General features: G+C 36.6%; 1 protein-coding gene across 15 annotated transcripts in view; it reads right to left on the bottom strand.

Moving 5' to 3' along the window:
* The window catches only part of CNTN5 (contactin 5), a 592,916-nt gene that overhangs the window by 27,117 nt on the left and 538,819 nt on the right, over nt 1-26,980 (bottom strand). For 14 of the 15 annotated variants that reach the window (XM_072927379.1, XM_072927359.1, XM_072927346.1 and 11 more), the window contains 3 exons: nt 22,685-22,805; nt 8,734-8,892; nt 8,165-8,314 (listed from right to left, as the gene is read on the bottom strand). In XM_072927379.1, the coding sequence (XP_072783480.1) occupies nt 8,165-8,314; nt 8,734-8,892; nt 22,685-22,805 (430 nt within the window). The remainder of the gene's footprint in view (nt 1-8,164; nt 8,315-8,733; nt 8,893-22,684; nt 22,806-26,980) is intronic. The other variant, XM_032747574.3, reaches the window with a different exon arrangement.

The following is a 26,980-nucleotide window of genomic DNA, read 5'->3' as shown; positions in this document are numbered from 1 at the left end:
CACTACTACCCACAGTTCTTGAAAACTTGAGCTCATCATTGCAGCTTTAAAGCACATGAGCAACAGAGGAAATTATTTAAAGTAAATGATAATGATCATTGCCATTTTTATTTGGATTTTCATATTTTGTAAAACCAGAAATGTCAATTGTTCCATTAGAATTGCATAATTTCTTTTACCTTGTTTAGTGCCTTTAATGAAACTCCTCAAATGGCCAAAGTCTTGGGTTTATTTACTATGAAGAGGCAATACCTGCATTCTCTATTTGATCAAATATGTCCTAAGATACAAACTTTTTATTTTCTTCTTTACAGCAGTACATAGGTCACTGGTAAAAATGTACTGTGAGCCTTTAAGTGTTCAGGCCTTATTGCATGTTGTTTAGCTTATTTAGTGAGTAGCACTGTCCCTTTGAACTATACAAAATAAAATGCGTTTAAATAAATGAACACAGTCCTCTCTGTTTTCTGTGCCGTTGAAAGCTTGAGTTCAATGAAAATGCAATTTTTATTTGATCCTGTCTGTCTGCCTAAGACTTCAGAATTCATTTGGGTAGTCACTTTTTGAACCCTAAACTCCCCTGTAAAGAACAGAAGCCTGATTCTGCTTTTCCTCATAAATGATGCAATCCTACAAAGCATAGGGCAGATTCTGATTAATACTGTTGGAAACAAGGCAGGTGTTATTTTATCTGAGGTTCTTAGCAGACTGATAGGGGAGATTTCTATAGTGTTTCTCTCCAATAAACCTGAGTTCATCTGGAAAATATGGCGCCGTCCACTTCCTTCTCTCCCTCCCTCCCTCCCTCCCTCCTGCTTTCTGCCTTCCTGCCTCCCTTTGACATGGCAAAAAGGCAATGAAGTTTTCCTTTCAGAAAGAGAATTTCCCTGACTTTAAAAAAAGGAGTAGAAAGAATACAATCAATGTGCAACAGCGTGACGAATGGTCTAGCATGAAAAGATGCAGATGAAACCTCTTCTGACAGTTAATTAACATCCAAAAATTATGATGCTATCTCTAATGGAGCATATTTAAACCTTGTTTAGCACCCATTTTTCTCTTGCCTTTCTAAGGTATTTTTGGGTAAATTATAGAGACAAATGAAGTTTTTATGTAGGTGCCTGCCACATTAGAAATAAGAGAGTATGCTGTATCTCTTTGGAGCATTCAACATGATGAACTTATTTAACCTGCAGCACCCTCTTTCTAGAGTTTTCTTGTTAACAGCATTGCAGACTGTGGCCCTATTTAAATGAATAAACGTTAAAAGAATAAAACTGTCAAAACGATGAATTTCTTTTGCACGAAACTAAAATGTACACTCACACAGTGAAAATCTTTCAAATGAATAACCATTAAAAGAATAAATGTGTCAAAAGAATAAATTTCCTCGGCACGGCAGCAAGGCAGTTAGAAGGAGACAGTTTGAAATGAGTAACTATTAAGTGTAGAAAACTATTAAAAGAAAACATTTTTTGCTAGGCACCAAGGCTGTACATCAGCCACACTTTCAGCACCATCTCCTTTATATCAATGTTATATCTGAATTTACTCACTCATGGCCTAAGTTTGTTGCCATGCAATTAATGATTTCCCAATCTTTATGCTGTTAATTCTCAGCAGTGGTACTTATGGAGATGCACTTGTACCAAATACACAAATATGATACTTAAACTTGACCCCTGTAAAAAGGATACATGTGCCTGGGGAACAAGGCCATCAGGACCTTTTTTGTTTAGGGTTTATCAAAACTGAAAAGTTTAGTATTTTTCTTCTGAATAAATAAGCCCCCCGCTTAGCACAAACAAACAAAATCTTGAAATGAATGTGCTAGGAGTTTGATTTGAATGCAAAGGGCAGGAATTTTTTCTTACTGTTTTCCATTTTCATGAAATTACTGTGATGTGCTGGAAATGAAAGTCAAATTAAACTCTATTAAAACTTATCTGTCTAAACCAAACAAAAAACCCATTGACATTTTCTCTAAGAGCAGGCATGGAGAACGTAGCCCTCAGCAGTCCTACAAAGCATTTGACAAAATACTTAAGATATAAATTAAGAAAAGGTGATATGGAAGGATAAAGCTTATACAGGAAGCCATGACAATTGTTTAATAATTCATGTGTATCTTATCACTATGGGCTAAATATGAATGAAAAGCAGAGCGTTTTAATTTAGGAAAAAAATTTATACACAGAATGGCTATTGCCGAGGGTTTTATGTATGGGAACAGTGGTTATATTTTAAAAATTCCTTTTTCATCAGTCTTCATGACTGATGGTTTATCTGTGGGTTTTGTTTTTTAATTTTGGGTTTTTGATTTATTTTTAAAATAAAAATATTGGACTTCAAAGATGAGCTAATTAAAAGATTTTTGCTACTCAGTTTTAGGAAAAATACTAATACTTACTAAATATTTCATTTTTACATTAGAAAAAATGAAGCCTAGCAATTTGACCTTAAAAATATATATTATTTGAGTTTTACTTCAGTTTTTAGAAATAGAAAAATTAAAACTAGAAAGACAGATGAGAATATTTTAGCTTGAGTTGACAGAGATTTTAAATTTTAATCCAAAATTACTATTTCAGTTCTAATTTACTAAAGAAAAGTAAGTAAGCAACCAATAAATAAGAAAATATCACAGTGAACCTTGGAAAGCTGAAACTACTTGTAGTCCAGTTCATGCTCTTTTTAACATTCCAGTCTTGCAAATAAATTTTTAAAAATATTATTGAATGAATAATTCATAATTTAAAAGTATTTCTGTTTTGTGCTTTTGTTTGTTTACTTTTTTTTTTCCTAAGTAAATGTCTAGTGGCTTATTTCAATGTGTTTTGTTTATTACAAAAAGCAAATATTACTAAGAGATTCTTAATTTTGTAGTCTGTCTTAATTTTTGAGAAAAACAAAAGTATTTAGCAGCCAAAATTATAATTGATTGTAATTGAATATAATTAATTGCACTATTGCAGTAGAAACCCGTGCCAAGATTTGGTCCCTATTCCTTAATAGGGAATAGATGAGCTAAACGGAAGACAAAGAGAAATAATAGTCATGCTAAACTCCTGTTTTCAGATTTAGACATGCTGAGCTGAGTAGCACAGATTTATAGTTTTCTCATAACCAAATGAGTCCAGATTTCCCAAATCCCAATTCCATACTTAGTTCACAAGGTCTTTCTCACTTTACTTGAATTCTGTATTTTTAAAGATATTTTCCACATGTATACTTTTTATATAAATTCTGAAGCTTTTGTCAAATAAAGAAAAGGAAGGAAAATGTTGATATTGCTACATTTTTCTTGGAGATAAATTAATAAACTTGGCTTTAATCCTTAAGTAATTACTTATACCTCTTCTCAAGGTACAGTTGCTGTTACTTATTTATTTTAAAGCTTTTTATAACTTAAGATATGTTACGGTGAGCTCATGGGCACCCTGTGCCCCCCTTCCCCCGGGACCTTGTGACTCTGATCAAGATAACCCCTGAAGCCCTCCTTCCTGCCCCAATGGGGTTGGCGGAGAGCCAGGAAAGCCCACCCTGTCCAAAACCTATATAGACCCCTGAAACTTCCTGCTCTTCCTCTTTTGCCCCACTCTCACATGGACACCACAGAATAAAGAGAGCTGTTCCAACACCCTGGGGTAAGAGCCTCTTTTGAATATTTTTCCCTCTCCTGGTATTCCTCCCCTCACAGCCCCTATCTCTGAGCTAGTCGGATTCTTCGGGGGGCTGCGTTGAGGGGGGGGAAAACTACAAAGATACAGATGTAGTTTGAAAACCAACATTTTTTAGCTGTAGAAAAGATATAGGCAGGGGAATGAGGGCTTGTTACCAGCTTGGCAGAACTGTTTAATGTGAGACCAAAGGTATAGCACATTTAATTTTTTCTTCCCAGTTGCTTTCTGTTCTCCCTCTATATGCATGTACGTAAGTGTGTGTGTATCTCTATATGTCTCCTGCAGTACGCATCTAGGGAACAGGAGGGTGTTAGGTGAAAATTCTTTCACTCTGTGAAATACCAGCCCTCAAGCTGTCACCCTCCCAGAATAACAAGGCACATCTCACCTGGTCAGGAATGAAATGTACAACAAGCCAGCATCTCAGAAATGGACAGCACACATATTCAGCTACTGGAAAACAAGGATGTCCCTACTGATCTCAGCATCTGACATGTTGTTTTAATTTCCTCTGTATAATTAATATTTGTCATTAATTATGAGCTTGAATTCAGTTTTATTCAGTGACAAGAAGGTCATATGTGCCTGCAGGACTCTGCCTGAATAGTCTCCAAAGGACCACCTATAGGGCTGAAATCCCAAATGCTGTGGCATACATAAAATACTATGGGAAAAACACAGATCTTTTCTCCTCCATTTTCTGTCACACACACATTTGGATTCCTTGTCAGTATTAGTCTGAGCCTGCAATCCAAAGCCTAAGTAGCCTCCAGTCAGTGATTACAGCCTACTTTCTCCTTTTGTTTTTCTTCATGGAAACAGCACATTTTCTACAAAGGCTTTAGTGGACCATGCCTTCATCTGTAAATGTCCCAGATGCAGCAGGTTATTGATATTTTTTTTTCCCTAACGCAAAAATAGCTTTGATAATGGGAAAAGCTGGAACTTCTTTTATATAAAGCACAAATAAAACAGTACCCCAAACAACAAAAAAACCCTGAAAATAAAGCCAGTCTAAAATTGTCAACTTTTTTCCTGGGACAGAGACATTTCTTGTTATGCTGTGAAGAAATTCCAGCTGAGAATAAGGGCAACTTAATGCAACATAGGGATTTATTAAAAATACAGCAAGTGTACATTCTGCTACTAGTAGACTGCATTACATTGTTACCTCCTAAAATAAAGTTTGCATGCATGATTAACAGGTTAAACTTTGATTCCACTCAATTTCTCTCTCTCCATGTTTCCCCATGAATAGATAATGTAACCGATGCTTCGCCCCCAGGCTTCAAATGCCCTGACTGTCTTAGTGGAATGCCAGACATGTTTAAATTCATGTTATTGGCTCTTTGCAGCTTGTGGACCTGTAAAATATGTATCAAGGCTAGAACTGACAAAAATGCAGCAGCTGGCTGTAAGTTAGATGTGCCAGAAAATTGCAGTATTTTCTGTTCCAATGGGAGCAGCAATGAAAAGCAATCATGTTAACTAAATATGAGCTAAGTAACAAGATTAGGGTTTAATTAAAAAAATTAAAGCAAGTCAAAACCTGTTTATTATTCTGTTGGTTTCCTTAAACCATCTCAATTATTATTTTGTAGGTATTTTCAGATAATGGACTAATATATGGTGGTGTTGCTACCTTGGATAAGGAGTAATAAAATAAGTGAAATGTGGGGATAAAAAAATACTTTAGTCTCCAATCAAATTTTCTTGTACCATCAAACTACAGATGCAGATTTGCATTTAAGTGTAAAATAATGGAACCAGAATCACACATTTGCTACCTCAGTGGATTGTCTACACAGCTACCATTCAGCCTTATGGGTATCAACTCTTATCTGAACATGAGTCACAGTAATATTTCTGGATTTCCACCCAGTGCAAGGGCAACCTGCCTGTTTGCACTTGTGGGCCACATCTACCATCAGTGCAAATAGCCAGGTTGTTCTGCCTGGGTCATTAGTAGAGAAGTTCATGCCATGTTCTTTCTGAAATATGACCTATCACATAAATGTCCTTTAAGAATTGAGAACTATGATATTAGAACTGGGCATCATGCTAATAGACAGTTTCCCTTGAAGCTTTCAGATAAAAAAAATTAGTAAAAGACAGAGTGTGAAAAATAATGGATTAATGGGTTCACTTAAGACAGGCAACGATGTGCTAATTTGAAAATCCATATGAAAACTGTTGTAAGCCAATGAAAACTATTACTGGTTTCTCTTCTCTTTGACATCTGAAAACTATACCAAAGGTGATAATTCCCAAAGTCAGTGAAAGTCAGTGAAAGGCATTTCAGAATACAGAGGCAACAGACTATATTTCAGGAATATCTGCAGTTCAGGAAAAGCTGACTGCCTGAATGAAGCTGATCATGAAGGCTCTGAAATTTCAAGAGTGCCATACATATTATGTGCAGTATGCCATTTCTCAAAGGATGTTACTATATGTGTAACAGTTTGGTTCTTTTTTATTTATTTGGTTCTTTATTTAAAGCAGAATGCATTGTTTTATTGTCCCAATATAACAACTCTGTGCAGATTCTAGCTTGTATCTTGAGTTAAAGACTCTGTTTTTTCTGATGGCAAAAACAGTGGAATGTTACCCAGAAACGAATACCAAGCACCAGACGAAAATTCAACATGCATTGCATGCTTTGTCTTTCCCATAATTTTGATTTTGCTGATCAATATTATGATTTATCAATTCATTTTTAGAGAGGTAAAGTTGCAAAGAATATTGAAAATGCAAATGCGTTAAGAAGAGTTTCACTTGAGTTATAAGAATATGGTTTAGCAAATAACAGCTTAGTTTGTTAAACATTGGACAAGAACATGTAGGACCCTAAAAACTGAATTAAATTTAACATTTTCAGTCTTCAGTTTGTTGGAAAAAGTTAAGCCCACAGTTTAACTGCACCTTGCCAATTAAGATACTGAACAATCCTTGCAAAAACAGGGAAAATATTCCTCAGTCTGAAAAAGCATAATACCAGGAGTACAACCTATTTCAAGATAAACTTTTTCTGGAATGTTTTTGTCCTTTCTGATATGCATCATCTAAATCAACAGGAAAGTTGTTCAAACATTAGGGTCCAGAAGAATTTGTATTGCCATTGAAATATGGCACAAAATTAATAAAAGAACAATGGTGGTGAAAAAGGGAATTTTTTAAAAAGTAATTTGAGATGAAACTACCTTGTGATTTTTATTTAATTTTCATTTCCTCCTTTTCTTAATGGAACAAGGTATGGAGCACCTGAAGCTTCTGCTATCAAGTTGTTGAGTTTCACAGTGTGAGGTATTTGAAGAAGGTGAAAGGGAGCGTTTAAAAGGAAACATCTTTCAACATGCATGAATGGGAATCAAATCACTTCAGTGCTGTTCTGTGATTGTACAGTGAAATTTAATATCAGCTAGCAACTGCACCATTATTTAAAGAAGAAAAACATAAATATGTCTTATTTCAACTGCAAATAGGTTTATTAGACTTCATCTGAAAAAGGGCATCCAATTTTGGGTGCTACAATGTGAAAGACATTGGCCAACTAGTACAAGTTCAGGGGAGGCTGCGGGAGTGGAGGAGGGACTGGAGCAGTTGCCTTGTGAGGAGAGGCTGGGGAAGCTGGGCTTGTTCAGCCCAGAGCAGAGATGGTGTTGGGGGCCTATCTGCAGCTCCCAGTGCCTGCAGGGAGGTCACTGAGGAGGCAGGCACGAGGTCTTCACAGTGGTTAAACAGGTTACTTAAAAATTATTCAACTGATGAAACATCAAAACACAAAATAATCTGTCTAGGCATTATGAATGACAAAGAAGAATGAAGAATAATCTCAAAGTGTTCTGACATGTAGTTCTCATCTGAGGCTTTGTCCAAATCCGATCTCTATTTCTTTCTGCTTCTTAAAACATGTCTTTCTAAGTGCCTAGGTATTTTTCTCAGATTTCCAGTCCTTCTTAGCTTCTTTATTTTCTTTATCATCCTTCATTCTGCCCACGTTTTTGTCAATGATTCCAAATCTTATGATACACTTAAAATACAAGGTACTTTAAATTAAGCAGCTTTTTATTACTTCCTTATCTTGATGAAAAAGTCCCATGCTCAGTCAGTGAGAGAAGTTGTGAAAAATTTGGGGGAAGAGGGTGCTTAGTAGCAGCTGTTTGAAGATACTGCAAAACAGCCTACTTTAAGAGCAGCAATAGTTTATCAGAGGGAAGACAGCAATGGCTTAAGTGTAAGATAAAAAGTAAGATGGCTCAGATGGAGTAGAAGAGCAGGGCATAGTTTTATTTGAAATTTCTGTAAGATAAGCAATATTCCTGTAATTAAAACAAACTGGCTCCCCAGTATAAGGAATGTCACCTTGGAACAGTGGACACACTGGACACGCATATGTGTACCAGTGAAAAGAGATTAGTTCTATTGTTATATTAAAGCAGTTCTTGTTTCTGGTAGTGCTGTAAAAATAGTATTTTTATTACCTGCTTCATTGGTTCTGATCACTCGCGATGGTGCACTTGGGTCTCCAGTCCCAATTTTATTGGTTGCTACTACTCTGAACTCATACTCCACCCAAGGGTTCAGTTCCACAGCCATAGCAGACTCCATGTCACCACTTATCAGATCTGGAACTGGAGACAATAAAGAAATAAAGTATAGGTCACTCAGAAATCTGAAGCAGATATGCAGTATCTCAACAGAAAGCAGATTTTGTGGTACAGCATGGTCATTAGAAATGATCGACATCAAGGCACTAATATGTCAGAACTCGCAGCTAGATTTTTGGTGCTGTAGTATTCCTGAAAAGACACAGATTGAAGGATTTAGGGAGAGCTTTCTGCTTATTCACAGATGCATCCTGGCAGGTGTCTTTGTGTTGTCCTTTCAGAGCTGTTGCTAAGTAACAAAAAAAGAATAAAAAAAAAAATCAGTGATTTTAATTTGTCATTGTTTTCTTAAGAGTATCTGTTCCTGTAGTTGTGAGTGATTATTACTGTTATGATCAGGAGTTTTGAAAAGTCTACTTGTGCTGTTTGAAAATTTTTCTCACCTGTTTTTACGGTCTGCCAGCCAAGAGAAAATGGACTGCGTGCTTGCAGGTTGTAGAGGGAGATAGGGCTGTGATTGTCTGCCCCAGGACTCCAGGAGAGAGTTGCTGTTGTGTCTGTAATTTCCTCCACTATTACAACCCCTGGGGGACCAGGAGGACCTAGAAATAAAGTGGAATAATAAAACAGACTACACCAGCATCGTGGATGCAGCATTAATATAGGAGATGCATTCTGTAGGGACCCAGTGGAGTTCAATATCCATGAAATACAAGAGCTAAGATACACAGTGCTACATCATTTCCACGATTTCTGATGGTAAACTGTGATTGTTGCTAATTCTTTAGATGCTGCGTGAGTGAACATCAATTAACTTGTCAGAGTGACAGCTGAAGAACTAAAAATAGAAACAGATTGAAAAACACCCCCAAAACTCCATTGTAATTGTTCTGAACCTAAAATTAGAGGACAAAAAAAAAAAAAAGAGGAATTTTAAGAAGCATCCAGGCTAAACTGAACAGTCACAGTCATCTCCTTGTGTAAGACTTATCACTGAGAAAGACAGATGGTAAGAAAAACGAAGCATAGGAGGATGTTTTTCATGAAGAACAATAATATCACTAATTATCAATAATAATATCACTAATAATCAAGAATAAGCTTTCATCCTTTTTCTCAAATTCACTTATTCAGGATAGCCACCTGTATTCCTGCAAGAAGTCTATTAGCTGTTTGATGGAAAGCTACTAAAACTAAGATAAAAACCCAAACCCAAATATTTTAAAAGCTGAAATTACTAAGGGCCATTAAACCCCCCAAAACCATGAAAACTTCTTAATTTTAAAAGGATATTTTTTTTTTTCCCATTTAGCTGCTCTAAATGAGAGTATTCTAGTCACCATTTGTATAGACCATGTGACTGCTGCAATAAGTGAGGTCTCTGGTAACAAACATGACTTTGCAAGGAAAAATGTGGCTGTAACATCCCACTTTCACCCATAATTTTCTTATTTAATTCTTCTTGATGATTGATATGACCAATGTTTGAAAACATTGTCCATTTACACTTGTTGAACTAAACTGGAGGCAAGTTTGTCCTGGTGCAGGATTCTCCTCCACAGTTTTTTTTAACAACAGGTTTTGGGGAAAATGTGTGTCTCTGTCATGTGTGATTGCAAACTAAAGCTCTTTCTTGTGGTTTCTTATACTTAAAAGCTTATATAAGTCCTAGAGAACAGAACTTCATACTTCCATAAAATATTCATTTTATATCCATAGCTATAATTATTTCTGAAAAATACATATTTTTTTGTGTCCAAGGCCCTTCTAATTGTTTTCCATCTTCTTGCTATTGAAGGCTGATGTTTTGCTTGTGTTCCTACACAGATTGAGGACTGTGAAATCAGAAATGCACTAACGGGCACTTTCTCCCAAAACAAAACTGCAGGAAGGGAAAAAAACTTTGTTAATAGAAAGCCATCACTGTTACACTTTTGAGGGAGCCCAGTGCTGTTTGAACATATCATGAGCTGTAGCAGAGTAGGACCTTTGGAAACCTCCATTCCTCTGAGCTCTGGTGAGTGGTTCTGTCCTACTTGCTGAAGTGTCAGAGCTCGGCACCTGCAGATCAAGGTGGAAAACACAGGGATCTGATGCCTCCCTTTGAAGAAGAAGTTGCAGCCACTATTTCTGCACTGCAGAGTTCAACATTTTTATATATTAGTACTATTTCATGCAATCAAATCTTTTCTGGCTGGATTTCTTACTGCAAGATTAGAAACAAATGCATCTGAACATCAAAGGCTAAAAAACCCCATTAATTGAAGTATTTGTATATAGTGTGATTTTTTTGTTATTTGCAGCTGCAAACAGCTTTATGTATCCTCTGATATGCCTTCAACTAAAACATAGACTGTGATAGCAGTAGGATCAGAATTTTGTAATAGTTGGACTCAATACATTCAGAGTGAAAGAAAAATTGAATCCTATAAATTAGAGAGCAAATTGTGCTATTCACTTGCCTCTATTTACTTGGCAATGACCTACAAGAAACTAATTGACAAGAAAATATTGCAAATACTGGGCATTTAGAAATAATAGCAAAAATAAAGAGAAACAAATGTTTGAAATTCAGGAGATTCAATTCAGTAAATTTTAGTACTATGGATGTATGATGGAAGAATATTGTCTTCATACACACTGCAGTCTTCACAGGAGCTCAGGATACGGCTCTGGGCCATAGGAAGAACATGGAATGAGGTTTTCCACTTCCATGGGCAATTAACATCTTCATTGCTGGGAATGTCTCCTCTTCCCTTGCTCTGCCTGCTCTCCAGACTTGTCTCTGTTGGTGTCAGTGCCTTTGACTGAGCCACAAGCAATGACTGGAATAAGATGGTGCCTCCCATTGGACACTTTGCAGCTCCTGGACTTCTGGAGTCCCATTTCATTTGCAGTGGAAATGGTTTGCTTTTCTTCCTTGGAGAAAACATTGCAGAAAATGTGTGTTCTCTGCACTTCTGTCTTCCTGCCAAGTGTTTGCTGTTCTTTGCTGGGAAGCACCAGGTCAAATCTTTGTCTCAGAAGAGAAAGTCCCGGGGCTAATTTAATAAAATAGGGTGATTCTTCAATCTCCATCCTCTACTGTTTCAGGCTATCTGTTGATCTAGGAAAATATTAGTGAAATTTTTATTTGTAGCCATGAGGGAAAGTTTAGAGGAAAGCTGGGATTTTGATACAATCATATGCTTTTACTGGGTTGGAGCCCTAGGCCAGTATTATACAATAGTCCCAAGCACAAACAAGATTAAAAGGAAATATTTTAGTACATTTCCTTTATAACAATACTTCTTCCATGCACTCTGAATATTGTTAAAGTGTTTCTAGACACCGTATTATAACAAAAGAATATGCACCTAGCTCATATTAAAACATGTAAAATAATATTTATCCAGACATCCCCTGCTAAATTCTCAATATATTTTGTTGTCAGTGTTCTCGCTTGTTTTTTAAATGTTTAAAATGCATTCCTAGGCATGACAGTGTGTCATTATGCTTTCGTAGATGTGTGCTCTTACACAGTCTGCAGGGTGACTGCTAAAAAGCATTTAAATTTCCAACAGCAGGCATTCTTGAAAGTGGATTAATAAAGGACAAAGACCTCAGTGATGACAAATGTGTGACAGTCAGCCAGGACATGAGTGCTATGCAGATGTCACTCATTTTTGTAGAAATCTCATTAAATTTGATGCTTGGATGTTATCATTCATGGTGTCAATCAGATTGCTAATGCAGAAAAGCTTTTCTCCCAAGGGCTGTGTTATTGCTCAGGATCTCTGAAACAATTTTTTAGCTGAGAATAGCCAATTGAGGAAAAAAAAAAGCATGGTCTGCTCAAATGCTTATTTTGAAACTAGACAGAAAATGACTGGTCATAAATGCACTATAGTGAGGTTGACCTTCACGAAGAAGACACTTGGGGCTGTGATAGGCTCTTATACAACTCTAGGAGCATTGGAACCCACTGTCAAGGATATTAGTCAGTTATCTCCTTTCAGAGCAATTCCATAGATTGATACTTCATTTCAGGACATGCATGACTGCATTTTGGCAAATTTGTTTTATGTATCTTTTTATTGTTGGAATGATCATCCTAAGAGGTTGTTAGATTGCTTGCCATGATACAATGTTAATGTGAGAGTTCTTGAAAAACAATTACCAATAATAGCTGTAGTCATTCAGTGAGGCAGTGCCCTTTCCTATGAATCCCAGGATATGCACCGATTTACTTCACTGCTGCCTGACCAGGAGAATTTTTACATTTACCAAACAGCTAAGAAGCCTGATGTGTAGCAGATTTCTTGACCTGAAGATTTTTTCTTTTTGAATGACAAGATGCCCTTGCCTGTAATTAGGAAGGTGAGAGGTTGAGAAAAGGAGTATAAGAAAGAGGCAGGAATTACAGAATAGTGGGAAAGGCACATAAAAGTGCATCATAAAACAGGAGCTTGACTCTTGCAGCATAAATCCCTTTTGCTGTACCCAGAAATAACAGTCTATGTGTCCACATGTGGTAGAGGACATGATGGAGAGAAATTTGGATGTATAGTAGATGCTAGAGAAAATCTGGTTTTAGTGGATACCTCCATAACACCAGTCCCTCCATGTGTGGTTTCTGTAAGGTACATAAGGGCTGTGGGCTGATGGAGAGATTATAACCCAGCCAGTGTCAGGATAGACAGGAAGGTTAGGCTTAGGGTTGGAATGTAAGACAAAGAAGACATTGATTATTTCAGCCTGAATAGTCTCAACTCATTTCAGGGATGAGGGTCAAGATAAATCCCTGGTGTCCTGCCTGAGAAATCCCTTGGTGGTACCTATGTCATGTTGCGCCCCTTTGCCCTGATGACTTCTCTGCTTTGTGGAAATCTAAAAATAGTGAACTTGAATGAGGCAACCTTGAGAGCTGCTGATTTTTCTGAGCTCAGATTGCAGATTGCAGTCCAGAACCTCTGAGCTGGACTTCTGTGAAGCAGTAGTTGTTGACACAAATGTATGGACAGTGCAGGGAACTTGAATTTCATCTAAGGTGTAAAAGCACTGCTAGTGTAGGAATTGATCCTGGATGACATTGCTAGCAGTTCCCAAATAGAGTAAGAGACTGAGTTTTGTCAGTGTCTTTCTTTGGCAGGCCTGCTGACTACCTTTAGTGCTGCAGGGCATCCCTTGCCAGCTGTCCCAACCCTGGTCCATGCTTTTTCCTTCACTCTCTGCAGTCCTACTCCCAGGACTATGTGTGTCTTTTTCAGGCACTGAGTTAGTAAACATCATCACAAATGATCTTTAATTTGGTATATGTTTCTAGACATTTTTTGACTGAATTATGTTCATACTTATTATGAACTACTTGTAAAAACATCTTTTTAGAGCAAAGGATAATTTTTAAACCCTTGAAAAAAACAGCTTTTAAAAGATATTAATCTATTTCCTTTTCATATAATTAAAAATATTAAAAAAAAAATAAAGGTTGTATTACAAGGTCAAACTGCTGGAAATGTTTTGGTGAAGTCCATGGGCTAAGGGGCTGATTCTCCATCCACAGTAATATACTATCTTCCATTGCAATAAATGTGTCAGATAATACACTGAAGAAGGCCAAAGTACAAATCTGAACTCTAGCCCTGATCCTAGTTGCTCTTACGTTGGCAGACAGACCCTATCACAATTTCACAAGCCCTGTGAAATTATAACTTTTCCAACCAGTGCTTTGGCACAATTAATGGATTACTGTGGGCTGGGGAAAATCCGTGCAGGTGGTTTGCCATGCCCATTCTGAGGGAGAGGGACTGGGGATGTAAGTGTGTGAATTGGAACTCTGCTGTACCCACTGGCCTCAGGGAACAGTTCTGTATTATGGACATATTCTGTGGGTCCAAATAATGGGGTCTGTGCTCAAGGCATCTTCCTGGCCTTTGCTACAGCTCAAATGTAATTTCAAGGACCAGCAAGAATCTGCTGACCTTGTTTATGTTCCATTTAATAATGTGTTTGAAAGCCTTTAAGCCCAAATACTTGTCTTTAAGTTTTATTGGCAATATCACAACAGAAAGGACCAGGGTGGTCAACCTAAACAGCAGTTCCTGTGTTATATTTGCTCCAGGTCACTGGAGTTCTGAGGAAACATTACTTTTCAAGAAATAAAGGATAAGAGTGGATTTGTTGCTTAGATTGCTAGTTTTGCCAGTCTATAAGATGAATAGCTTTAACCTTTTTATTTTATTTTTAGACCAAAAAATGTGTACTCAAACCACAGATTTTAGCCACAAAGACTTTCATCCCTTCACACTAGCAGATTGTGCTCTGCTTCATTTCAACATCGTACAGCTTGCAGGTAGATGTTTGATTGTGTGATCTCAGTGCTCATATAACCTACAGCAGGCATGCACAGTGCATTTGACTAGCTCTCAGGGCACAGTCTTAAAATACAGGTGTTATGTTGTAGGAGGAAGCTGATTTTCATACCAGTTTTAATGGAAGCTTCCTTCCATGTTTTTTTTTTTTAATATTTGTATGGTCAATGGATTTTAATTAGCTCCGCATATGCTCATAATTTTCCAATGGTATACAGCATTTATGCAGAGAATTAAGTGGACTAGGCCTTATTTTTTTACTCTTAAATAATCACAGTTTCTCTTGACATCCATAACAAAAGAGAACACAATTTGAGCAGTAGGAGTGAAAAGGATAATAAAAGCAAACAACAGTGAGTAAACAATTACTAAAATACCCAGAAAATAGCCGGCATCTACATCTACTAAAACCCTTACGTGTAGATGAATGAGATAGTACTGTAAGCAAATAAAACTGTATGCTTAGAGAGCATAGGTCTATTTGTGTTGTGATGAATAGGAGAAATAATGTACTGGTGTAACTGACACCGATACATTATTCCTCCTAAAGTATATTTTATAGTAGATATGTAATATAAAAATATTTTATAAAGTACTTTTATTAAATTATAAAATCATAGAGTCATTAATGTTGGAAAAGATCTCTAAGATTATCAAGTCAAATAATTAACTTAGCCCCATTGTGTTCATCACCAGTTCCTCAACCATGCACCTTTTGAACACTTCCACAGTTGGTGATTCCACCAATTCCTTGGGCAGCATATTCCAATACTACCCTTTCAGGGAAGAAATTTTTTGCTAATATCTGATCTAAAGCTCTCCAGGTGCAACTTGAGTATTTTCTCTTATCCTGATGCTTGTTATGTGGGAGAAGGGATTGATCCCTCCCTCACTACAGCCTGCTTTCAGGTAGTTGTAGAGAGTGATATCCATATATCTATCTCTATCTCTGCATCTATCCATCTATCTACCTGTCTGTCTATCTATCTATCTATCTATCTATCTATCTATCTATCTATCTATCTATCTATCTATCTAATCTATCTATCTATCCATCTATCTATCTAATAATATATAAATTATTAAGGAGACTAGATGTGCGGAAATGATATTTTGTATAATCATTGATAAATAAAAGAAAACATGAATAAATAATTTCTATGCATTTTATTTATTTGAAATATTTTCTGGTTTAGAAAATGGCACATGTCGTTAGTTAGCACATCAAACTCAAAACTTGAGCAAACTTGCCTGGCTGCTCCATTGCTGTATTTTCCTGACAGAGACCTCATGGCCATCTTCTTAGCTACACTCTCCCAGGCTTGGTTACCTTGTACTGTCAACCCTCACTATGTCTGTTTACACTGTTCACTACTGAAATTCAATCTCTGAGTAAGTAATTTTGGGACTGGTAGTCTTTGCTCCTTTTTGAGTAGGTGGAGAAATTTTAAAGAAAGGGTTTGGAAATGACCTCACTGCTCCATAGACTGGCGGTGCATAGTGCAGCATCCTGCATCTGTCTGAGTAGTTTGAAACCTATCCAAACTTCTACTTTTGGTTATAATGAATTGTAAATCAGCTTTGCAAGACTAATTTGTGAGTAAGAGTTGATGGAATTAGTTTGAAAACTTAATGTTACTAAAACCACTAATTTGTTATGATAAAAACCTTTCATATATTAAATAATCATTAACATCCTGGAAACTTGGTAGCATTGATTAGGCACTGAAGATTTCACAGATGTAAATTAATCTTTTTGATTCACAATTTTGTATTTCTAATTCAGTCATGATGCTTCTAAAAAGGAATGTCATGTATTAAATGGATAACTGTGAAAAATAACTATTCTGGTATCTGTGGTGTCACTAGCATCTCTACCAATATAGAGGTTTATATAGCAAAAATCACTCACTCTATTCTAAAAGTTTGAAGCACTGTCCCCATCCATATGAGATAATTATTACAGAAGGTTTTGCACTGATCTAATCTGCAAGATACTCTTGCAGATAACTCTGTTATTCTTGAAAACTGCTGCTGAAACAGGACTACTGGTTGTAGTAAAAGGGATCTCTACCTGTAATTGACTATGGGAAGCCTCATGATGACTTCTGTGAAAGCAAGTTAGACTCTTGTGAGGTGTTCCCAGCTTCCACTATTTTTCTTTGCTGAACTACAGATGCTTTTCTCCAGCTGACCCTCTAAGCTTGCAGAAGAAAGAGTAGGGAATATACAGTAAACATCTTTGGAAGGACATTTTTCTACTCAAGCTTTTTTTTACTTGCAGCCTATGGCAAAGCAGTGCTTCAAATGAATTCATTAGAAACTGTGTGTTTTAAGGGAAAAGAGATACTTTTCGCTAAAGTAAATGTAAGAATTAGCCTTTTGTTCCTATCTATGACTTCTGCTGGTGCTCTTCAAAATGTCCCAGCCACTGTATAATAGATTTTGTACTGTGAGTTAAATAAACACACAAACTGTAAACAAAATACTGTAGCTAATTGAACCAATGTACAGTAGTAAGGGTCAGCCCTTTAATGGTGTCAACCTCTTTATGATAAAAGTATTTCTTGTTCTAAATGTCTTTACAGCAAAACATAGTTGAAGCATGGGATCATTTAGATATCCTTTGAAGTGAAAACATGAAAACACAGATAGCTTCAGATTTCAAGAACATAATGGAAAATAGGAATGTAATAAGCCCTTTTTTGGAAGTCATGCTTTAAAACACAAATTAATTCACCAAGCAGGCATTGTCTCAAGAAAAGGTGACACATTGCTGGCTGCAAGATCACCTGAGACATCTGTGAGAGGCAGGTCTCTTGGCTGGTACTTGGGTGTTTGGTACCCATGTTTGTGATGATAATCCTTAGTGTCAGAACATGACATGCATATTTATCCTGTATTAGAGCCTTCTGCTTAGGTAATCAATTTGTGAAAAAATCAGTACAGAGACAACTTGACTACAGGTGTGCCAATGGAAAAGTATTAGGTGGAAAAACAGCCAAGCTGTATCATTCTGTAGTTCTTCTCCTCTGCTACCTAATATTCACTGCAAGTTAAAGATCTGGGTGGATTAGTAAAGGCTGGTAGCCAGAAAATGAACATGGCATGGAAAAGGTATTATTGGACTGCTATCCAGGACAGGATTGGCATTTATAAAAAATCATAAATCACTTCTACTTCTTAAATTGCTCTTGCCTTCATGTGCTGAGGAAATCATTTATTGACTGTGTAGTAAGTATCTATATTCTCCTGTAAACATTCTTGTTTACATGGCAAGCAGGTATTCTGCAAATATTCCTTGGGTGAGCAAACGACAGAAGACATAAATGAAAGGTACTGACTTGGGTGTCAGGAATGTAAGTCCAACAAAGGTGATTTTTGTTTTATTCATTCACTCCACTATTTCTCTGATCATCAGACATACATAATTTCTGTCATGGGATTGTACTTGAGGTACCACATTTGTGCAGACCTGGTACTAGAATAGTTACCAGCTTCTGTGAAAAGCTGTTTTCTCTTCTAGATGTCCTTGAGATGTAACCAGAGCCTGTTATGGCCTCTGGTGACTGCCTTCCAGAAAATATTGAAGAAAATTTACCACTATCTCCATCTTTGCCCCAGTGGAGGGCAACCTGGTTCAGAGGGTGGCATGCCTGTTATTTAGCTTTTCCCTTTCCAATAAACAGTTCAGTGTATTAGCTTAAGCCATTGACAAAGCTTCACCTGAGGGAACCTCTGTGCATTTCTAGAGCAGGAGTCAATTAAATGAAAGAAGAAAATATCTGGGTTACTGGAGGTGCCCTAAATTGTGCCCTACACATCCAGGTGCTCATTTGTCACCTGATTTCTGTGCTCCTGGCTCTTCTGCCTTAGAAAGAGGCTTGAACTTATCTTGATCCCACCTGGCAGCCACTTGCAGGTATAGCATGCTTTTAAGGAGAAAGTGTGATTTTGAGTTGTGGTCTGAGACAGATAAAAAGATTTATCCTACCACATAGATGAGCACTGTAGCTGCTGAGCGAAGCTGAAAGTGATTGACATTGCCTCTTCTGCCTTAAATCCCTCCTGGCCTTTGATCTGAATCTTCTCTCATCCTCCCCATATTCAGAGAGTAAAGGACTCTCTGGGGACCTCTACAGAATCAATGTGTGTATCTAGAGGGGATGGGAGATCTTGGATGAATGAAAGAACATGAATGGGTTTTTTTTTTAGGCACAAAAAAAAAAAAAACCCAAACCCTGTGATGATGAATTGCAGAGAATTTTATAGAGCTGTATTTTGGAGAGGAAATACCTTGGTAAGTTAGATAGTAGCTTACCTGAATATAAAGAGATGATGCCAGGTATGCCAGGACAGCCCACCCTTGAAGGTCACTGTTGACCAGCATGAGAATACCAAAATACTTCTCACTCACAACCCTCTCCAAGAATAAAATGCAAGACATTTAATTTGGAAAGCTGATGTACTGTCTGACAGGTCCAGTAACTGGCAAAGCATCTCTTCCTAATGAAACACATGTTACTGGCAACATTAGAAAAAAAAATGCTAGGGACTACAATAAAGTTTTTCTTACTTTAATACGCATAGTTCATTCACATTTTAGAGAACTTAGAGAAGTATTTGGAGGGTTTTTTTGAGTATTTAGCCCTGATGGGACTTGAATCCTGATTTTGTCCAAACTTGACATAGAATATCTTTATATATATACTTTTGAAATGTTCCTGAAAGAGATTCACTAGGTCACAATTATTATTGAAAAAATATTATATGTATTTTTCACTGCAAATTATCTAAATTCAAGATCTATGAGGCAGTGAATTTGAAAATTTAAAATTTGAGTTTAAAAAATGTATAACACATGTAGCATTATAGAAAGTTGCAGAATAGAAACTTGCTGCTGTTTTTATTTCCTTTGTTTTTCAGACACACACACACACACACACACACACACACACACACACACACACGCGCGCGCACACACATGTATATATGCAGTGAATTCAGGAATCTTCTTGCACCATTAATTACCTTCTTATGAGTAATTAGACTCAAAGAACTTGAGATTTACTTGTACATTTACTGTACATTGAGATTTACAGTACATTCTCTGTTCTTTGTGCTGTCATTCATTGGTGATATTTTTGGAATATAGCTTTTATTGTATCATGCAGAGTAAAGAAGAGCAAGGGCAAAAGGAGTGACATTCCCTGGCATATAATCAAAGGAACTTACAATAGAGCAAGTAGTAAAGATGGTTTCAAAATCGATAAATATTATTTAAGGATACTTGGTTTTCCCCACAATAAATGATACTAAGACATTGCACTTCCTTGAAAATAGAGGGGTGAATGTCTGTCCGTTAAAGACCAGGATGTTAATTTCGAGCAACAGAAGTCTGCAAAGCTTGTTTCTGCTTCCTCCATCTGAGGAGGCTGCAGTGAGGTATCATACTGTTCCAAGTCACTTGTAATTAACTGCTGACAAAAAGTCCTTTGACTTAAAAATAGAGAACCAGTTGAATGCATATTTCAGTTTAAATTTAATCAATTTGCTAGTGGCAGTTATTCTGATATTCATGAATATCTAAAGCAGAGGGAATGAGATTATTTTAATTTAATTTATTCTCTATGTCCAATTTATTTCATGTAGAAACATTGTAAAAAGGACAATTTTTCAAGAAAAAATTACAATTATTTATTAAAATACCATATGAACCCTACAATAAAAGTAGTGATTGAAATGGAGTTATATGCTGGTATGATATTATCAGTATTATCACTGGCATTTTCTGCAGAGACAAAAGGAGAGAAAGAAAGGTCAGAGCAAGGGTGTGCTGTAGGTTTGCTCATTTCAATACATACAAGAGTTCAGAACAAAGCTTCTGCTATCTCAGTTTGGCTTTGGGCTGTGACATTTAAGAGAAAAGGATGTTTTGTAATATGCATAAACTGAAAGTATTTTGACTATAAACTGTACTGGAAATAAAGAATAATATGGCTTTGGATTACAAACTTTACTGCATGAGTTTTCTTCGTAGAAGATGACTTCCTTTGTCAGGCGGAATTCTTCAGAGTTAACTGAAATATTTACTGAAACATCTGTTTCTGCTGGTATCTTCTCCTAAGTAATGTCCAGTATCACCAGAAGCTAAACATAAAGAAGTTTGAAAGGTGCTATAATTTGGGATCATCAGTGTCAAATTGCACACCACTAACTGCACTCTACAGGCTGAGATAAGGGAGGAAAAAAAATTAGAGATACTGAAATAAAAATAAAGTTCCTGTAAAAGTATAAGGAGAGAGATAGATTAGATTCTTATAAATATTTCTGATTTTTGCACTGTTGATATCTGTAAGGACTGGTCATTCACAATTCTATGGTGAAGGTGTTTTAAAAATTTTCTGAAATACAAAAAAACCCAAAATTTCTTGCTCTAACTTAAAATTATCCAATTGTAGAAACAAGAAAAGGAGAATTTTGTAAGCAAAGTGTATTTGAATTCAAATTCCACTTCAAAGCAGTTATAGCTTTTACTTCAACAGCATGGTGACATGGTGATGAGACTCATATAAATGCATCCTGATACTTTTTACAATGCCTTTTTTAAAATTTAATTTCAAACCTCTTCCTCAGAGAAGAATTTAATTTCTACAGGAAATTCAATAAAATAATTTATATAACCAGTATTCTTAAAGACAAATTATTTTGTAATCAGTGTATCCTAGATAATAACTAAGACCTTTTTGTCACAAAAGTTCAATTTAAAGTTGAGATTGCCTTGCCTATCCATAGAGGTTCCTGCTCCTGTCTGAGACAAAGGGGGTACAAAAGGTCTTGCATAACCCAGAAGGATGAATCAGATTTCATAAGGCAGCTAAAATGTTATTACATGGCGAGTCAGCTGAATACAACCATCCCAATAGTGCCATAGCTCATAGAAATCAGACGGTCCTCAAAGTGTCTTTATGGAAATATTTAACTATCGCTTTCATGAAAAAATGAAGAGCCCTGCAGTCAGCCAGAAACACTCTTTATAATTTAAAACATATATTTACCCTAAAAGGGTGGATAGGAACACTTCAAGTCTAAAGATATTGTGGAATGTGATAAATATTTTGGAAAGATTATAATACCCAAATAATTTTTGATTTTTTTAATCTGGAGTTTTTCAAATGTTAATAAAATATCGACCTTGATTTATTATTTTAAAAATGTATCACCCACAGTAAGGCTACCCAGCTGTGCTACCTAGCAGGGATCCATCTCTCTTGGCATCACAGGACCCACCAGTCGTTATGCCAATAAGTGAACTGCAAATACTCAGATCCCCTCAGCTACTCAGCACATGTGTGTGTATGCACACATGCACACACCCCTAGTGCAGAATGCAAAAACACTCTGCTTAATGGAGTTGGCATCCTCAGTATGATCTGCAATCCTTCAGGAAAAGGACTCTGTGTTCCTGTGCATAATCAGGAAAGTTCAATGACAGGTGAAACAATTGAACAGATTATAGGACTGGGCATAAAGATGCAGTAAACAATTAGTAGTAGCACTTCCATGTTTGAAAAAATCCAGATTCTTGTCATATTATGGGGCTTCTGTTTCATTATTCATATCTATAATTTTACAAAGGGCTGCATTTCCCCTCTTAGGAAATAAATGAATATTCCTAAACTGCTAAAGCTGAAAGAATGGCTTGACCATAAAATGAAATACAAAGCATCAAATAGAATAGAAAAAACTCATTATATCTACTTTACACAGGTCTGTGAAGGCTAATTGTCTGCATTTTAGCTAATCTGGTATACATTTTGTGCTGTTACCTCTCAAAACTGTCTGTTAACCCACTGTCTTCTGTTTCTCTCTGCAATGTCTGCAGGTCAGCTTATGGTGAAACTGCTTTCAAATGGCTTTGAAAACATGAAATCTGAGGACCACTGCATGGCAGAGACAGTCCCTGAAGCTCACTGATTTAAAAGTCCCTGGCACAGCTCTGTGTGGTGATTGTGTTTTCAGGGGGAACCACAAGCATACTCACCCCTAACAAGCAGCTCTGTCTCGTCTGACACGGTGTCCGCTGCGGTCTGGACCCTGCAACCATATCTCCCAGCGTGCATCAGGAGGATGTTCCTGATCATTAAATCTGCAGAGGACGCTTGCTGAAACAGGGATGAAGTGCCAGTTTAAAACTCAGTAAATCTGTGTTCAAGGTAGTTCACAAGGGTGTTTTTTGTATAGTCTGAGCAACTCTTGAATGCAGCTTTCGTCTTACAAAATGTATGTGTCCTAATACCCTCTTGTGAGGATTATCAGAACAGTGCATTTATACAATTATTAGCAGGGATTAAAGAAGAGCATTTCAGGTTTTATAATAACTTTGACTTTGCTTAAAGCACATTGCGCATATTTGCATGTTAAAATCGAATTATTCCACCTAGCACAAAGAAATTCATTAAGGAGATGAACAGAAATATTTTGGATGCTATCCATGGTATTAAAAAGTTCTCTTAGAAATTAAGAACTTTCTTCCTCTCCCTCTTTACTGTAAAACAGTGACATTTGGAATATGCCTTGCTACTGTGCTATAATTAAGATTACTTGACAGATAATATTGATTGATTTTTTTATTTATAGAGAAGTTAATGCTAAATGTGAATGAGAAAATATCATCAGATTCTCACCCTTCCTGATGGAATATGTATATATTTAATGCTGAAAAGTGCAAAATATATATAGAGATATAAAGAGAGAACCAGTTCAAATTTTTATTTTTTAGAATTTTAGCAAACAGTCATTACAATTCCCCAAAGTTCACTTTAAGAAACATTAATTGAGTATAGGCATTTCCTTTCTCAGGTTTGGTTTACTTTGCTAACCAAGAAAATAAATACTGACTGTCTTTCCTTGAACTATGTATTTCTATCCCGCGCACTGATTTGAGTAATTTTGTTCCTGAGTGAATAGAATTGTACCCTGCATTCAAAAAAAATATTTCTAGGGGTGTAAGTATTTATACTTCTCTTGCTGTACTAGAAATCTGTCACTGAATTCACCTAGATTCATATTTGGTTTTTATTTGACATTCTGTGCTCATGTAGACACACTCAGATCTTTATCCTTATTCATTAGAAAATTATGAGCTCCCTTTTCATAGCCAGTCATTCATATCTGCATGACCTTTTTCTTTGTAGGATTGCATTTCTTGTCTGTTCCCATCTGTTCTTTTCATCGTCTGCTGTATTGGTAAGATGTCCAATTGTGTTCCATACAATTGTCATTTGCATACTTCTTTCTTTTATGCCAAGGTCATTAATGACAAGATGAAATAGGATTCATTTCAAGATCCAATCTTCTATAATTTAGATTTTTCTTTTTAGGCAGAAGAGTTTCTTTGCAGCACATCTTGGCACACTTCTTCAGTCAATCTTCTCTTAATTTGCAGTTTTTGAACTAACTTCTTGTAATATTCCATGTAGCATCGAGGCAAAATCTTTACCAAAGGATATTCAAATGCAAAGAAGAAAAAGAGAGGTGAAGACATTAAGGTTGCCTCTGAAGCCAAAGCGAATATGGGCATGATCTATAGCTTAATAACCCTGTAGATCTAAGAGCATGATTACCGTGGGTGTGTTTTGCCTTCTGTAGTGGCCTAGGTAATGATGTTGCTGAAGGGAAGATAGTCAGACCAGTCAGGTCAGAATGCAGTTTTTATATTCTTGCTCTGGCATATGAGAAATCACAGCAGGGGAAATGGATATCTCAGTACTCTATAGCTTGAAATGCAAAAGAAGAACACACACTCCTACCAGGAGTCAAATTCAGGGTATAAATTTTTTTAAGTTGTATAACAGTAGCATTTACTAGCTATTGAAACCGGTTGCTCAATATCACTAGTGATCTTGGCACAAAGCTTTAGTTACTAAAAGGATAAGACCGGAATCAGTCCACATTTGTCCTCTCTTGATGGTAATTTACATCTAATGTGTGTTTTATTGCTAAGTGTGAGGAATAGTGTAATGGATAGCAACTGTCTGGTTTCATTGTTCAGGAGCGGTTAAAAATCTTGGCTGTCACTCTAACTTCCAGAGGGTTCATGAATGTGTAAATTCTAATATTCTTATCAGGAAAAATATATGTATTGCATCTGCACACCTGTATAACTGGGCAGACAAGCATCAATTGAAAGAATCATTGCTGTAAGTGGAGAACAGTGCAGTATAATAGATCTCTATGAAACACTTTTATTACAACATAACAGGATGTGCAGCCAGCATTCCGGAGGATGTGTGAGTGGATTAAACTGACTGTGTTTAATACAGAGAGGTATATGCTCAGACACTGGATTCTTGATCATAATCAAGAAAATAAGGACACATTTTATCTTCCATTTAGGTAAGTAGGAGATATGTTTGACCAGGGACTCTAAAAAGAACTGCATTACTGCTGTTCAGTGACATTTATCAAGTCATCTTTGTTAATTTTACAGGCTCTTCCAAGTCTTAGAAGACAAATCATTTGTTGATTAGTTTATCCTCTAATGAGAGGTCTAGGTGACAAAGAGGTCTGGGGGAGGTTAAACTTATGTGCTAGCTTTCTAAGTACTAAGAAAATTTCTGCACCTTGTCATTGTAGTTGCTACTTGAACAATAACAATCCAGTTGAAAAAAACCTACTAAGTGAGAATTTAGCAGAGACTCCATTAAGAAAACTATTTAAGGTCAGAAAGTTTCTTGTGCTTTTAGACTTCTGTCAGTAGAAAAAGACGTGACATTTTAGCAAGGCAGAGACATTCACCTCCCGTTGGTGGAAGACAAAAACTGGTTGATATAAATGCAAACAATGTAAGAAGGTCTCTCTTACCTGGGCTAACGTGATTTAGGATAGTCTGGTGTATCAGCAACATTGTGGTCACAATTTTATTCAAAGCCAAAGTTCGTGGCATTTAAATTTCTTTGTCTAGGTCTAGATTTTGATGCTATTAAGTGTACGTTTTTAAAAGCTGCCCTTTATTTCACTGATTTTGTGCTATTTTTTGACAGGGAATATTTTGCAAGAAGTGCATTATTTCAAAGTAGCGTTTTGTTAGAAAAATTCACATTTCGTGGTGTTCTGAACATCAGGTATTATCACTTAGCCAAGCATCAGTACCTTAATCTCAGTATAAATTTCTACTGTATTTTACTGAAGCTAAAACTTAAAAGAAAACAAACCAAAACTGATAGACACAACAACCAACTTCTAGTGATTTTCAGGAAAGCTAAGAGTAACCTTCAAGGTCAGCATCAGCTACAGACCTGCTGTATACTCTTTTCTTCATTAAGCAGCAAATAAATAATAGAGCTCAGAATGATATCTATCATGACTAATGTTTCTCTCCAGGACTACTAATTATTGTACCATTCATATTATGCTCCCAAGCATCCCATTAATCTAGTTCCGGGCAGGTCCAACGCTGAATGATGTGTCAAGCTATGGCTCTGTCTGCTTCAGTGTGGCATGCTGCCTGAGGTCATAGCCATATCTGCAATGTATTTAATTAGCTGTACATGTAAGGTATTGCTTGCAACTATTTTTTCAAAAGTTGGTGCCACCTATGCATTAGCATTTCCTTTTGATGTGGAAATACTTCCCCAAATTCAAAAAGGCTCCAAGAAGCAAATAACATGCATACTTTGCTCAGTAGTAATGACATCATTGCATTTGTCTTTTGCACTCATTGTCCTAATATGTGGGGGGTTTGCAGAAACAAAAAAAAATAAAGACAATTTTCAGAGCTTTTTCTGTTGAGAAATTTATACTTCTTCGGCCATCTTAATTACCCGCAGAGAGGAACTTGTGTGTGGTTTTTTTTTCTCTTAAATCTTAAATCTCAAATTTTTCCATCTCATAAATCTTAAGAGGTTGCTGTGGGAGCCTGGATTGACACTAGTTAATCACTTGAACAATTAATCACTTAACTGCCCAGGTACAGAAGGTGTACATAGATGTTGGATAAGATAAGGAAAGAGGCTGATAAGAGAACGATCCTGCAGGTTGGGGTCCTACTTTTTATCATGTCAAAGTCCTTTCAGCAGTGACTAGCTATGGAAATTCCCTTCCAGAGAAGTTGTAGGACATTCACACACAGCCCGAAGGAATTCACCCCTTCTGGTGGGCCATAATTGACTGTTTCACTGATATAAGAAGCAGCTGTGATGTCTTAGTTTTAGAATGTGTCATAAATCATCAGACTCCCAAAGTATCCCACAATCCAAAGGACTACATCATCCAGCATAAAATTCCCTGCCCCAGGCACTTGGGTATGCCTGCTCAAACCTGAGTAAATATAAAACCT

Source organism: Taeniopygia guttata, chromosome 1 (genome assembly GCF_048771995.1).
Source record: "Taeniopygia guttata chromosome 1, bTaeGut7.mat, whole genome shotgun sequence".
NCBI lineage: Eukaryota > Metazoa > Chordata > Aves > Passeriformes > Estrildidae > Taeniopygia > Taeniopygia guttata.
The sequence above is the reverse complement of the archived record's forward strand: the minus strand, read 5'-3'. Positions and strand labels throughout refer to the sequence as shown.